At 40.3% G+C, this 16,288-nt stretch overlaps 1 protein-coding gene across 1 annotated transcript in view; it reads right to left on the bottom strand.

The window, feature by feature from the left end:
• si (sucrase-isomaltase) overlaps nucleotides 1-16,288 on the bottom strand; it is a 79,255-nt gene that overhangs the window by 45,602 nt on the left and 17,365 nt on the right. The window contains 11 exon segments of the mRNA XM_079354665.1: nucleotides 2,018-2,135; nucleotides 3,407-3,491; nucleotides 4,122-4,235; nucleotides 7,790-7,909; nucleotides 8,167-8,298; nucleotides 10,376-10,501; nucleotides 10,654-10,766; nucleotides 11,260-11,359; nucleotides 11,725-11,896; nucleotides 15,783-15,934; nucleotides 16,208-16,287. Coding sequence (XP_079210791.1) covers nucleotides 2,018-2,135; nucleotides 3,407-3,491; nucleotides 4,122-4,235; nucleotides 7,790-7,909; nucleotides 8,167-8,298; nucleotides 10,376-10,501; nucleotides 10,654-10,766; nucleotides 11,260-11,359; nucleotides 11,725-11,896; nucleotides 15,783-15,934; nucleotides 16,208-16,287 — 1,312 coding nt within the window.

The raw sequence follows: 16,288 nt of genomic DNA, 5'->3' as shown, positions 1-16,288 counted from the left end.
GACTCAGAGGGAGAGGATGGCTAAAAGAACACAAGGGAGAAAGAGTTTTAAAACACATACACAAGAACATACTGTGAGGGCAAGATGAAGAGATAATGGATGGGGACAAAGCCAGAACTGGTAGTACTTTTCCTTCCCCATTATTCATTATTATTTTGTTTGATGAGGGAAATCGAAGCATCGATTTCTAGGACAATAGAAAGCCCTGATGATGTTTACAACATGTGTCTCCTGCCAATAATACATTTTAATTAGTGGGCAAAGGGAGAAGAAGTAGGAGGGAGTGAAGGAGACAATGTAACCATGAGCTATCCATAACAGAGTGAGTCGGTAAATTGAATTTGGCAGACTTGTGTATAAGGGTGTCCAGTGAATGTGTGTCCCTTTTGTGCGAGTATTTGCAACCGTGTGTGTGTGTGTGTGTGTGTGTGTGTGTGTGTGTGTGTGTGTGTGTGTGTGTGTGTGTGTGTGTGTGTGTGTGTGTGTGTGTGTGTGTGTGTGTGTGTGTGTGTGTGTGTGTGTGTGTGTGTGTGTGTGTGTGTGTGTGTGTGTGTGTGTGTGTGTAAAATGTTCCTTCTGTGGTTGTGGCAGGAAAGGAGGTACCAGTGAGTGTTTAGCTGGGCTCTGACAATTTTATAAAAGTACAGAGAAATGTTCTTTTTAAATGTGAGAACACAGGTTTAAAAGTACCATTATGAAATAATCTGCAGACACTTTGCGACCTCATTCAGGGGTAGTAAAGACATACCTGAAAGGTTACATTGGCATTATATTCTAATGTAATGATTACTATTGGCATCTAAAGGTACATCTGGCACTCATGGTGGGATTGACTCCTCAAAAATTGCAGCTGATTTTTTCCCACAAGTGAAAAAGGTGATGTAATACTTTTAAGACTGATGCAAGATTTATAAAAACCCATTGTTGAAAATGGAACGATCCAGTTGTCTTGGCTAGGGCACCATCTTTTATCAGTCTGTGTATGTTTATTTAATTCTTTAGTTCACTTTCATGGCAAGTTATTTCCCATCAGCTGAAAACCTATTAGTGCAGGTGTGTGCTTCCTTTCTAATTGACGCAATTTCCCATACCATCACCATTAGAGCAAATTACAACTCCAGCAACTGATGCCAACTTTTAGCCTTGTGTGAAATGAGTAGCTAAGGGCTTTGAGACTATAAAATGTGTCTGCACTAAGCGAGATGTAAAATGCAGCTTATCTTTGTGATGTTTAAGTGCAACACTCTGTAATGTGCCAGGCTTCCACAAATGTATTCAACTGACTATAATGACTTCAATTTTATGATGGTCTGTGAGGGAGCCAAACTTCTACACCTCTCCAATTTTGGGTTGGGATTAGAGATTATCTACAATTCTTCTGGAGCTGAGTCACACAACACAATATCATCACTGGGATTATTTGTATGGTATATCCACAAGATGAGGTATATCTGTTTTCACAATGCACTCGGAATTATGCAACAATTGAATAGTTTTCAATGTATAACAAGCCTATTATTTCTATTAAGGTTTTTAATGGTTCAAGTGGCAATAGTTTTTCTGCCATGATATTGATCCCATAACTTGCTTTTGATTTCCTCCCTGTATGTTTGCTCAGCTAATGGGTCTTTAAACTGACCCAAAGTCAGACTCAAGGTAGATCTCCATCCACTAACTCTCTTGGCACTGGACCCATTAAATCCAATTTCTGCACTCATAACACAGAATCTAGAGAGCTCACATGCCGTGATGTACCACAGGGCAGAAGTCACAGCTGCACTAAAAGGACATATTTATCTCCTGCAATATTGCACACTAATTACATCATTCTGTTCTCGGACCAACTTTCAGTGACCTTTGTAAAACATTTCATTTTAAACAGTGTATGTAGAATGTTTCAGATTTCGCGATGCAAATCAGATCTGCCAATATGTCATTAATCTGGAGGGGTTTGTTGCAAGCTGGCCTCCAACAAGAACCGGGCTCAACTGCCATAACTTGTTGTAAATGCACTCACTTTTCAGTAGCCAGCACCATAGAGTAGCCGTACAGACTGTGAACATCATAGTGGCTCCCCCAGGCCTGCTTGGAGTCCATACACAGAGTCTTACTGTACATCACCTCATCCAGGATCTCTGGGGGGGAGGAACAATGAAGAAGGTGAAGAGGAGGGGTAAATTGAGTAGTAGTATGGAATGAATACAAAATATCGGATGCAATAAGGGAAGCAGAGAAATAGGAATGAGAGTGAACAGGAAAGCAAAATAAGGACATTGATATATAGAGCAATAGGAGGAGAGAATGAGGATGTGAAGTAAAGAGAAAAAAATTGAGGAATTGGATGACTGGTCCAATAAAAAGGTGGCATCAGGGGAGCATGCCTTTTCCAGTTATGATCATCTTGTCTGAGACACAGTTTAAGTTAAAAAAACCAAACAAAAACAGACAAACAAGTCGGTTCCAAAATTCCTCACCAGGGACCCACTATTTAAGATCAGCTTTTGCCTGGACATGAACTTACTTTGAGTTTTTTTGGAGAATTTATCAACTTATGCCCGGGATTTGTGCTACAAACTGCAAGCCCATGATACCGTCTGCTTGTTTCTACAGTTGCAGTAGAGCATCATGTTATGACTGAAAGCAGGGGCAATACAACAGTATCATCAATTCCAATCAAGCCTCTTAAATGAACACAGATACGGTGATATTAGATTGTAAATGGCATATGGACTTGTGCTTGTATAGAGCTTTTCTAGTTTCTGATTACTCAAGGTGCCTTAACACCACAAGTCACACCTACACATTCACACCCAATGATGGCAGAGGCTCCTACAATATATAAAGTGACCATCAGAAGAAACTAATCCCATTCCTACACGTTCATACACCACCAACAAAGCAGCAGGAGCAACTTGAGAATCAGTGTCTTGGTCAAGGACACATCAGACATACTGTTGCTGGAGCTGGGGATCAAACCTCCGACAGAGGCGCTGCTTGTCAACAAGCAAGGCAGGCAACTGAAGGGGGCCCCCAAGTGCTTACAAATATAAACCAAAGCATTGACCTAAAATGTGCAAATTCTGCAGTGACAGTAGGAAAAAAAAAAAAAAAAAAAAATCTGACAGCTCTTTCAGCACTAGCTTGCATCATTGCTGTCAAAACCAAGGTTTGTATATGACAGTCAACTAAGAAAAATGAAGGAGAATTAGCCGTCTACAGGAGAGAAAAAAGACGGCTAAGAGAAGTAATGTTGATGATGAATGCTGATTAGAGGGCCCCAAATGGATTTTTGCTTCGGGCACCTCTGTTTGCGAAACAACTGACTCCTCCAAGTGAGCCACAGCTTCCCCATGACTGTGTAATACATTTGACTTTTGCTCCATATATGGAATAATATGAAACTTACTTGGCGTGTAGGGAGGGTAGTTGAGGTTGTTATCAGCACAGCCTTTAGTAGACCCTTTCTTAAAGTTAGCAACCTCATTCATGTCCTACAAGTGAACCAGAAAACAATGGTTAATAAAGCCCAATTGTATTTTTCGAATTTTCGAATTTTTATGAATTGAAGCAGATCATTATCGCCAATGGTTGTAACATTTCTAACGTGCAATAACAGCATTTGAAACCAGGATTTCTGGACTTCCTTGTTTTGTTTTTCATTGTTTAAAGAAAATAAAAGCTTTCTACTCTAAAAACATGACACACTAAAATTAACATTTATTCAGATCCAAATATTTTACCCTCAATCCAATTTTGATAAGTGGGTTGGTTTGTGCAAAGGTCAGTAAGTTATTAAGTAAAGTAAAAGGGGAAATGGTGATTACTGCAGTAAACAGCTCAAGTAATGAGCGAAGCGAATCGAAAAAAAAAATACAGCAGAGGAATCATTAACAGTTTAATATGATTCCAGCCTGTTTTTGTGTCAGCCTGTTTGGTGCTTTTCAAACCACAGTGGTGTAATTGCTCCTGAAAATTACAACAAAATGTAAGCTCACTGCCCTGGTATGCAATAATTGGCTGCAGCGTAATGTCAGTTTCAGAATTTTCGGTAAGTAAGAACCATAATTGAATACACATTCCTCATTTTAGGTTTTTACAAAAAAAAAAAAAAAAGGACTTACAATCCAGAGGGCATCGTGTTTGATCTCCTGGGAGAAGCGCTCATACTCATCAACCCACCAGTCGATGCAATTTTGGCTGGTGTAGTCTGGAAATACAGTCTCTCCTGGCCACACCTGAGAAGGCAGAGTGTGTGAGATGAATGTGTTTAAAAGCACTAAATAGTTTTGCAATAAAACCCTACACACTTTTAGCTACACACTCAGCTTCCTGATGATTGTATTCCCCTTTTGTGGAATATTTTTAGTTTCAGCTGTAAAAGCATCTAATGCAGCCGCATGTGAATTTCAACTGCATGATGCTCAACATGTAAGCAACATGAAGGTGCATCAACAGATAAGGGTGCGTAGGTGTACTGAGCTTCACAAAAAGCTAAAAGTGTGCCGATGGAAATGTCGGGGAAACAGCTTAGGAGATGTGGAAATGACAACGAAGCGACAACAGAAGACAAGAGATGAAGTAAGGGAGGGGGCGGGATTGATGAGAGAGAGGGGGATAGAGAGAGAGAGAGAGAGAGAGAGATGTTGAAGAGCAGAACAGAGGAGAGGAGAAATCGATAATGCAATAGAAATCTCTAGACGTGACTGTGTGTTAGAAGTCGTCCTTAATGACATGTATTGAGAAAAATGATTAATCCACCCAGAAAGGCAGAGATTTCATTTGTGTGTGTGTGTGTGAGTGCACATTTCTGTGAACACTTATGTCGATGGAACACAGTAGATATTAAATCTCAAGGTTGCTCTTGCTAGCTATCTTTTACCTTTTACTTCCACTGCCAATAACTTTACAACCCGGTTTGTTGCAAAGACATGAATCACACTCCTGTTCGCTCACATGTTCGCACACATGCCCGTGCACACACCTAATAGATTTACAGGCAGATGCTTTTGGCATGTGTTCAGAACTTCAAGGTCAGAGCTTATTGACAGTCCCGTCGTAGTCTCCATCTATTTTTATTACTTTCTGTCTTCATCAATACATTTTTTCTGACTGATGTTTCCAGCTGCTTACAAAGACTGACACGGCAGTAAACACCTTCAACAAATCTGCTGGCATTTGTAGCTGTGTATCACACTCTAGCTTATGCCTGTCCGTCTGTCTGTCTGTCTGTCTGTCCGTCCGTGCGTCCGTCCGTCTGTCCGTCCTGTTTGTCCATTTTGTCCATTTTGGTGTTCACCTGATAATCTGCCTTTTGCCTCTTGTCTCTCACTGCGTCTGCTTTGCTGTGTACCTCCTTGTCACTCTACCACTCAGAAAGACAGCCAGTCTGTCTCCCTGTACATTACTCTGTGATCTATTATTTGTGACTGTCAGTCTACCTGCACCTGCCTGTGTTACTGTCTGTCAATCCTTCCTTTAAAAGCAACATAAACTCCTTTCTCTCCAGCTGCTTTCGTTACCCCCCATCCTTTATTCTTTTTTTGTTTGTTTTTTTTGCCTTAAGAGTTCCATGTAGAAATGCATGAGGTCATGTCACGTTTTCACTCGTGCACTGATACATATGGGGCCACCAGGAAAAGCTTTCATCCATATCTTTGCAAGCAATTAGCCATCTTCGATGCGAAATAAAAGCCAGGCTGCCGTCTGTCTCTGTGTCTGCTTTATCACTGAAACAGCTACCATAAAGGCCATTCTGCAAAGACCCCACTGTTTTCAAAACCAGAACACATACATTCATATGGAAATAAACTAGAATCAATTATTATTACACACATGCATGCACAGACATAAAGCACAAACAACCAAGAATAGCTTCTCATTTACAGAAATGGATACACACAGATGCACAAACAGACTGACTTCTATTCCCCACTCTCGCCCCCCCCCCCCCCCCCCCCCCCCGCACACACACACACACTTAATCCCTGGTGCGATGATGCAGAACATTTTAAGATTAAACACTAACGCGGAATCAATGCATATGTTTGACCTGTTATAAACGGCATGAAAAAGCGATTAGCAAAGGGACTGAGCCTAATCGTGTGGGTAATCAAAGGCAACACTATAAAAGCATCGGTGCAACAGATTTTTAACCCCCCACCTCCAGCCCTCTCTGCGAAAGAGCTATTTGTTTAACACTTGCTCTGTGGGACAAAAGAGAGGATCAGAAAAATAGCATAGTGCAGCCTTGATATTTTATCAGGGGATATTACAGTTTAAGACTTCGGTGAACCAGTCCACACATGGGGACACAGGGAATGCATGTAATGATTGTTTGGGTTTTTGAACTGATCAAACTCAAAGACTTGGCGGGAAAGCCTTGTCCTGACCTTTGATATGGTGTATTTTTTTTTTACGAGTCATGGAATAAACAATAATGAACAGCTATAGCAAATGTATTGCCAAAATAAAAACGTAAACATGTATAACTTATTCATGCTCTCAATGCCTCTATGTAGCTACTGTTAATATTTTATCAGGCTCAAACCTCCTGAAATCATTATGAGCACAAATGTCACAAAAGCTGACCTTTTACCTCATGACAGCGTTGTACAAAACAAAATGTTTAATTGTTAATAGAGTCACGCATGTGCTGGAAAAGCACCTAACAATTTATCGACAGTAGGACCTGAATCCATAATGTATTGTCTGTAACAAAGGCTGACAGCATACAACCGTTACACCACATTGACTTACGAGGCATCACCCTTACCAACCTAATCTTGATCAAAATTACATTTCACCCTAAATTAGTTACCCTTCACTTACATAGTAAGGAGTAGATTAGTTACATGCTACACGTTTCTACAGAATCTAGTTTTAGAAGCAATCTGTCTTAGTATGGTTAATGGACTTGAGCTTGTAAAGCACTTATACACCGCATGTCACGCCTATGCCAATTTCAGGCCAGTGACCTTCAGAAGTAACTTATCTATCTTATCTATCTAACAAGCATATGCCCCAGTTGTGGCTGGAAAGGCGGGCGATGAAACTCCCAACCTTCACGTTGAGAAACGACCAACCCTACCAACTGAACCATAGCCGGCCTTCCTTGATATGAATATCATATCATGGTGATCTGACAGACATAGATCTTACGAGTAAGCACATTCCTGCAGATACTACTGCTAATGCACTGCCACTGACTGTTTTTCTAAACCATATAATATGTTGTATTTACTGTGACGTAGTTAGACTGCTCCTTATCCAACATATATTACATTTCATATTGACACTTGAGGGTCCCTGCTATTTTGAAAATATTTCCATACTAAAATCAAGAGTCTCGGCATAAAAGATGCATTTCCCCCTTTCAACATTTTCACATCTTTTTAGGGGGGGTTGCATGTGCTTTCAACATTCAAGGTCATGAGCTACACCACTAATCCCTTATTCACATTTGACCTGTTATTGCAGCATTAGGGTTGACCCATGTAGACGTCTTGATGTATTTTTATTTTTTAAGATTTCTTTTTGGCCTTTATGCCTTTATTATAGAGAGAGGAAGGTGGATAGAGGCGGAAATCAGGGAGAGAGAGTGGGGAGAGACATGCGGGAAATGAGCCAGTGCGCCAGCGCGCCCAATCTTGATGTATTTTTACAACTATATGACAAACCACTTGCACAAAATGCAGATATAGACATGCACACTGGATGGAGGGTTGATACTGAGAAGGCCAGAGTAGGAAAATCTGGGGGTATATGTGTCTTGAACCAAAAGGAAGCTCACCTCTCCTAACAGAGGAGTTTTCCCATCGGATTCAGTAACCCAGGCATTCTTCTGTGTGCCACGGTCATAGGCCTCATATGGTTTGTTTCCTACTCTCTTACTGGTAGCTATTGCAGGGTCCTGGAGAGAAAATAAAAACAGAAATGCTGGATCAAATGAAGAAGACAAAAGCCCATTCACTACAAACTGCAATGCATGTCTCCCTGTGTCATCAATGTTTTAATATTGGAATGTACACAATCCTTACTGATTGATGTAACTTATCCAAAACAGAAATGATAGAAAATACAAAACACAGCTTGCCTAAAGGAATTTCTTGGACAAGTGCACTTTTTTTTTTGTTTCAATGTAAAATACACTACCAACATAGATCTTACCAGGATGAGGATGTATCTCTGCCCCTTCTCATGAAGGTATTCAGAAAACAGAGGCAGCTCGCTGAACTTGGCTTTGTCATATGTGAAATCTTTTTTATCCTCCATGTAGTCAATATCCGTGTACTGAATGTCCTGAATGGAGAAAAAAATGCTGTACATTTGGAATTTTCCAATATATTTTCAGCAAGTAATCTTTTTTTTTTTTGCAATTAGACGATATTTTGGAAAACCAGAATGTTTGTGCATGTATAAATTGACGAGTTTACATCCAAAGACATGCCTTTTGATGTCCAAAGCATATTTGGAAATTCAAAAATGCTGGCATGGCTTTCTCATTTGCATTTTGCATGAATAAAACAAGCACATTTAAGTTTGGTAATACCTCTTAAATATACCCAGTCATGCTCCCTATTCTGTGCATGACTCAAAATTCAGCGCCTTCGATAACACTGCAATTCATCATCCTATCACAGTAAATTCCAGTCTCAGCATGGCTAATGAAATCACTGCTAAGCATTTGCACTGTGAACAAATGTGTTAAACTGCTAGCTTGTCTGTTGACTGACCTTTGCTGGGCAAATCACAGGTTAATGTGCTGCTAAACCTTTGGAGGAAGATAGGATTGTTAAAACATCTTTCTTTCTTTTCTTTTTGGTCAGGGTGTGATTTTTAAGCTTGTTCCCTGTCTGTCTGTTGTCTGGCAAAGTCTACTTCATATCACTAGAGCAGATGGTTTGGATGGCTCTGCCAGATCCTTCCTCTAATGGTAATCAGCTCCAGACGTATTAGGGAGAATGTGATAATGCCCTTTGTGGTCTATCTAATGGTTATCAAATATGTCCCTGAGTACGGCAGGAGAGGAAGCAGCTGCATCCTAATGTCTTTTTCTATGAAAGGAAGATTGGAGATTACCAGAGTAAAATATTGATATGGGTATGGAATCTGTTTTTGTTTGATCTTTAAAAAAGGCAGAGTTCAAACTGTGTCCTTGATTGGAGCAGTCTTTGCTGAGTTAGGATAAGAGTTGAAGTGTTTTATGAGGGCATATAAAGATTAAAGCTAAGAGTTTACTTAGCAATTAAGGTAAAGAAGAAACATCAAAACCTCAGTGTCGTGCGTGGAATGGACTTTCCATAGTTACTAGTTGCCGGCTTAGACGGCAATAAGCCGTGAGGCTCATCCCTGACAAAATGTCAACCTGAACTGTTATTTATCAAGTGTCTCGGAATGGAAGCGCCTTTCGAATAGTTTTAACATTCAGATCAGGATGAATGAGATAATGAAAGAAACTCGGTCGATTGATCTTTGATCAGCACTAACATTCAGCGATGCTTGAAAAATAGTTGTCCCGGGATTGAACCTGTAGAGCCCGGCAGACTCTTCATTATTTGACAGAAAGCTGGATTACCCCGTCTAAACTAAAGGCCATCCCTATCACTCTGACTGTCTGTCCTACTCCTGCTTCAACCTTCATATCACGTCTGTGCAGATAGTGTAGCGGTTAAGGCTCTCGCCTCTGGAAACACACCGCAGTGCATGAGTGGTTCACATTTAACAAGGTGTGCACTAGGTGAGCGATCGATTCCGTTTTGCTTTACCCACACAATGGTACCTATACCTATATGGATATGTATTTAAGAAATACCCCACAATGTATGCATAATACACATAGTCACACTTCAACAAATTTGTTTTGGAAATTCAGCATTTCTCTTGAAAAGGGAAATCCTTTGTTGTCTTAAAATGTCAGACGGTAATTATCTGAGTCAAATACGTAGATATGTTGCATGCAATCACTTGACCAGATTCTTTTTTTCAGAACTTGTAAAGATCGTCAATTAAAGCAGTCTCATGGCTTAATTTCGCTGACTGTTATCTCAATAACAATCTCACACTTTTGATGAATAGGGTGGAGTCAACAGCTTTCACATTGTCACGGTACACGTATTGCGTGACTGGAAGGGAGAGCTGTCGCCACCACCTTACAGCAAGTCTGATATGAGTTTAATGTGGCTTTTTATTGGGAGTATCAGCACAGTATTAACCCAATCTGATGAGAATTGATATGCCCCACATTTACAACATACACTTCAGATATTGAATGTGAACGTGACAAACACGAGGACATGTGGGATTTACGATATCTCAAAGATGGAACTGGCCTTATTACCTTGAAGACACATTTTTTAAAGCAGACTGAAACACTTACATATGGGATTCCAATAGCACGGTTCCTCTCAACAGTTTTCTTGACCTCATCCAGGCTTCCATAGTCCCACCGAGAAAGCTGGAAACCCAGTGACCAGTAGGGAGGAATGACGGGTCTGCCAGTGAGCTACAAAACACGATAAGACTCATTTTAAATTGAATAACTTTGCCAAGGAAACCACTTTGATATAACAGAGTGCTAGAAAAACCTGCCTTAATAGAGCTGTACAACGTATGAAGTAAAGAACGTTTTTTTTTTTTTTTTGGTTGCCATCTCACCTCCAGGAATTCCTGCACCACTTGTTCTGGTGTGTCACCAAAGAGAATGTAGAAGTCAAGGACTCCTCCAATAGTTCTGTAGGTCACAGCAGGAGCGGGCTGCAAAGTCACTTCTAAAAAAGGAAGAAAAAAAAAAGACACCAGAGATGGAAACTCTGCCAACTCATGTCCTAATACCATTCTGAACTATAAATCACAACTCCTTAAATCCCCCTCAAATAGTTTTGCTCCTGCAGCACCTCTTTCCTGAGAATATTGCTTTTTTATTCTTTTAGGACTGTGAATGCTTCCATCAATCTCCTTCTAAAGAATAAAACACAAATGCAATATTTCCTTAGATTGGATGAAATGGTTTACTTTAATCTTCAGTTTGAGTTCCAGATGTATAAAACGTGCACTTAGAGCGCTGTAACTGTGTCTGCGTTTGAATGTCCACGTTTTTCCTTTTGTCTCTTCTCTTCTTCTCTTCATGTGCTCTCTTTTTTCAAAACAGGTAGTTGTGCTTCCTTGTACTTCTCTGAAGTCAATGGCTCTGTTCTGTAAAACACGTGTATGTGTTTGTTTCTATGGGCTATCACGTGTGCTTGCATATGTATTTATCTTTACCCATAGCATTGCTGTTCATGAGGAAGACCCCGAATGACTTTCCACTCTCATCTTCCAGGCAGAGGAAGAAAGGATAGTGTCCATAGAGGTTGTGGGATCCCTGAAGGGTAGAAGCACAGACAGATGGATGAAGGAACAAATGGTAGAGGTTGTGACGCATACGAGGGATGCAGGAGACTTATTGAGACTGAGGGGTTGACTTCACCATCTAATCAGCTTACAAGGCCTTCAATTACAAACCCTTTGGGAAAGAGAATTACACATGTTGCAGGCACATGTTAACATGCATCTTGCGCATGAACACACGCACACATGCCACGTTGAGACCTGTCAAGTCTTAAGCCTTTGAACACACATTATGCCTGACACACAGCAGAGTATTATTAAGATTGATATGTTTATTGGTGCAGACGCATTTCGAAGTGTGCACAGCGTTGTCTTCATGTACGTGTGTGCAATCCTCACCCCATTTGGGAAAGCATCTCTGGTGAAGATTGGCCAGGTTTTCCAGAATGTGTCATGGCGATACTGTCTATGCACATGCTCTCCCAGGCCATAAATATTATGGGATGGAAGCTTAGCAGACAGCTGAAGATACTGATCAGCAAACACCAGCGGGCCCATTGTAGTGTCAAACCTTCAAATATAAAAATAAAAAAAAGAGAAAATTAAAACGCAAGTCACTACCGGAAGGAGTGAAGACGTGCGAAAGAGTACAGGTATGGTGGGAAAGAAAGACCAGTGGAGCGAGAGAGAGACAAAGAGGAGGGAGAAAGAAAGTGAGAGTGAGATGCAACGAGAGGAGAGAGTGGGAGTGGGAACAAGACAAGGACGTGTGGAGGAGTTGAGTTGTAGAAAAAAAAAAACAGAGAGAAGGCAGACCATCCCATCAAGCTCTAATAAGCCCTCAGGGTAGCTTTTCTCCAGCCTTCAAAACAAGACGTACACCAGTGGTTGAAATACTAAGCCTAAACTCTAGACGAACAAAGATATCGAGTCATCATGGATAAGTACAGTTTATGTATGCGGTTAATTAAATGAAAAGTTATGCACACAAATGCATGAGAGAAACACATTTCTAGAAATAAACTACATTTTGTAAATAATTCAAATTGAATGAAGAATGACTAGACAAACTTTTTTTTGTTACGAAAGGAAGCATCCACACACTCACCTGGCAGGTCACGAGCTGGCTGTAATGGTAACCCAAAGTTCATGTGCACAAACACACATTATCTCTGTCTGGTGATAAAACGTTGACTACTTGGAGGAAATTATGCCTGACCAAACAACTCTTGATAACCTTTCAAGATGTAAATAGAAATTATAGTTCCCTTAACCTTATGACCCAAATTTATTGACTTTTAAAGTGATGCTTTATTGGTGATAATGAAACAACAAACAGTTGTAAAAACATAAAGTACTGAAATCAATGTTGCTCTTGATAGCAATAATGACTTGAAGAGCAGGAAAAAGCACTTTAAAGACCTTGTTTATGCTGTTCAAATTGTCTGAATCATACAGCTTGGCATCAATGATTCTGAACTTCTAAAACACCTTCAGTTATTTTGACTTGTAAGCCAAATGCTTAAAACAATATCCTGTAATGCAGTTTTGTATGTTGACACATTTTATGCATTTAGCTTGTACCAGCTGTGAATGGTAAATGGACTTGAGCTTGTATAGCATGTCTTTAGTCTTATAACTACTCAAAGTGTTTTAAAGTCTCTGACACATCAAGGAGATTGTTGGTCCCAGTTGGACTGTTGATGAGCAGTCGTCGCCCTAGTTTCAGCGCTGTCTGGCTCCGTCGCAACCCCTCCGCTCACATTGACCTTTTTTTTTTTTTGCCCTATTCAACATGTTGAATCAGTGTCTGCAGTCATAAAGAGAGGTTTGGGGAAAACCCCTTCAGCGAACCTCTATCGTAGCCATGCGTTCACCCATTAATGTGGTTTCTCCTTATTTGACGCCTCCGGCTCTTTATTTTTTCCACTAAATGACTAAGGGCTGACAACGCCAGTGCCATTCCCAACTTTTTATCAGACGCTATTGATCAGTAACCTACCTATAATACTACTGGTTCACGACAACAGGGTGAAAATGATATTCTCGTATGATAACAATGGACTTCCGCCACCAGCTGAAAGGAGAGTTATTTCCTTTCAAGCATGCACAGAACGTGATGGGTGGCCGTCCGCTGTAGTCTTTGCGGTGTGTTCTTGTGTAGTGCAACTTTTTTGGCCAAGACAAAGGCCAACATGAGGCGATGCCACACTAATGGAGAAGTTTGAGCATCCGTAGCAATTAATCCATGCATACACATGCATACATCACAGCGGGAGCAATTTGCTCTGTGTCTTGACGCAGAGCACAGGGAACATGTTTCTGCAGGAGCTGGGGGTCGAACCCCAACCCTTTTGGTTGCGAGACCACCGACTCGACCGACTCAACCAACTGACCCACATCCGCCTCTTATATATATATTATTTCAAGTGCAGACATTTAAATTTGTTTGCTCATCCTCCTGTACACCATACCATCAAGAGTCGTAGTATTGACAATTGTGTTCCCATGCCCCACTTTTATGACTGACTCAATGTAGTCATTTAAATTTAGGAGCACCTTCAGCTTTTTGCTGTCACGCATTAAAACTGCCTTGATCTTCTCCCAGTGATGGACTCAATATTGGTCTCTTGGTCGGTGGTGAAGGTGTTGACCGTCAATTACGGTTGTGAACGTACTGTAGAGCAAGGGGGAATCATTGAGATTTACATAAATGGCCTCATAAAGAAGGGTTATGAGGGCAAAGTAAAGTTAGAGCAATTTGATTACTAAACAACTAATCTTCTGAACAGCTTCTTCGTCTGGTTGAAGGTCATTATATGCAGAGTTGAAAAACAGACAATGCTGCGTATTAGTGACGCAAAGATTATGAGAGTAGCCAGAGGTCATCGTGTGATGTAACCACATTTCACAAGTAATATGAGGTGGTCCTTTTTTTACTGTGGACAATTAGATAGAATACTCAGAGGAGATAAACACTTCAAACTGTTGATACGAACACAAAGAGCTAGTTTCTAATGTTTGATCATATCTGCACAAACCAAGCTCAAATGTCAAAAGAGAAGCAGTGGCTTTCACCTTTCCAGAAAAGAAACCTCTGAGTCATTTAGCTACGAGATAAACGTTTGCCTTGTGAGGAAATGTGTCATGCCCTGTAATTGGCAGTCAGCTTTGATTCACAACAAACAAACCACAGTGATGTGCTGAGACATTATTAGTGTTGAAGTCATGATTATGGTACATGCATCATATCTTAGAAGAAATACAAAAAACTTGGAGTTGTGTTAAAACCTCCAGGTGCCATATCCTTTATAGAATCAATAATACAGCTCTAATGCCATTAAGTGTTCAATATGAAGCTTGTGAGTAGAGATGCACCGATCCACTTATTTTCAGTTCTGATACCATCCTAATACATGTTCTGATACCGATTCCTGTTTTTTTTTTTTTTTTTAAGAATAACTAGTACTGTTGTTTTTAGGAGTATCTGTAAGGCTGCTCAAAGCTGTAGTAAACCAAGCATTGCATATTATACTGGCTTCACATTAAAACAGGAAGCAGCAACAGCTGCCAGGTTTTATTTTCAAATGTAATCTTTGAAACCAAAGTGTACAAGTTTTACTTTTGTTATCATTTACTGTAGAAGGAGCTGTTCCATCTTGTGTGAACATCATCATGGAGACAATTTGTAGGCAGAGTCTGAATGTCCTCAAAGTGAGACTTTGTAAGATTGGCAATGTTTCAGATTTCCAACCATGTTTTTTGATAGGTGATATGGATCGGCTGTGTCGGTCCAAAATCCGACGTTAATTACCTCAATATTGGACCCAATGCCAACATAAAATCGGATTGGTCCCATCCCGAATTGTGAGCTGTATGCCCAAACATACATAAACACTGCAGTATCACTGTAGGGCTCACAAACTGGCTTGTATTGACATGACTATAGAATTACTTAATGCTTTGGAAAATTAATGTGAGCAGGAGCTACATGTCATCAGGAGGGATGATAAGTGATAATGGAATTTGGTCAGTGTCTCTGACATGATTTCATCAAATAAATCAATGCAAATCTATTGACAACTCCCAGTTCTCAGTTCTACAACAAACTGTGAGAGCGGTGGATAAAAAACTGTATAAGAGTAGCAAAATGTCAAACACGGGATTAAATATTCAACAGCTCAGCTCATTTTATAATATTGTTTGCAGCACTATGGCAGCCTCTAGAAAAACATCATGTGTACAACTCGGACCACAGCTTTTAGTATGCACTTGATAGTGTTTTCCATTACACTAAGCTGCAACAATAATCTGACTAAGAAATACAAGCATCCCTCTAAAAAGGTGCAGCTATACATTATTGTGTACCCTATGTTATTAGTATAACATGTGTTACAATGCAGTGCACACAAACTAAATACAAGGACTAACATGCAGTACATATAGTTTGCACTCACAGGACTTTTTTGTTCTCCTTCCTTCGCACAGTGAGTCCAAAGGGCTTGTTTGTCAGCTCCAGGGTGTCTGTGATGGAGCTGGTAGGAGCACTAGTGAGACTGCTGATGTGCTCGTGAGGGACCTCAAACCGGTGCTTGTGGGCATCATAGATCTGACGAGAGGAAACAAATGTACGGGCAGTGTGAGCGTGGCCTTATTTCTCGTGGTCATGGTCAGACTTTGTTACACATTTTTTTTTCTTTTTTTGCTGTGCAGCATTGGGGTTAAATATACTCTAAAAAGAACTGCTTTCAACATAAATTTAACTAGTGTTTTATCTTACAAGATGATGGGGAGTTAGACATTTGGGTGCAGCAATTTATGCGTTAAACAAAGACAGACAAGTAGACACACAGAGAGACAGATAGTGTTCATAAGTGTATACCTTAAATCGTAGTCTTTTGTCTGTCTGCATTTCCGCATGAAATGCCAGTTCCTGCACATCAGCCCCAAATAAAGATGGGAG

This window comes from Symphodus melops (assembly GCF_947650265.1).
Source record: "Symphodus melops genome assembly, chromosome: 10".
Classification (NCBI taxonomy): domain Eukaryota; kingdom Metazoa; phylum Chordata; class Actinopteri; order Labriformes; family Labridae; genus Symphodus; species Symphodus melops.
Note: the sequence above shows the minus strand (reverse complement) of the source record. Positions and strands in the feature narration are given on the sequence as shown.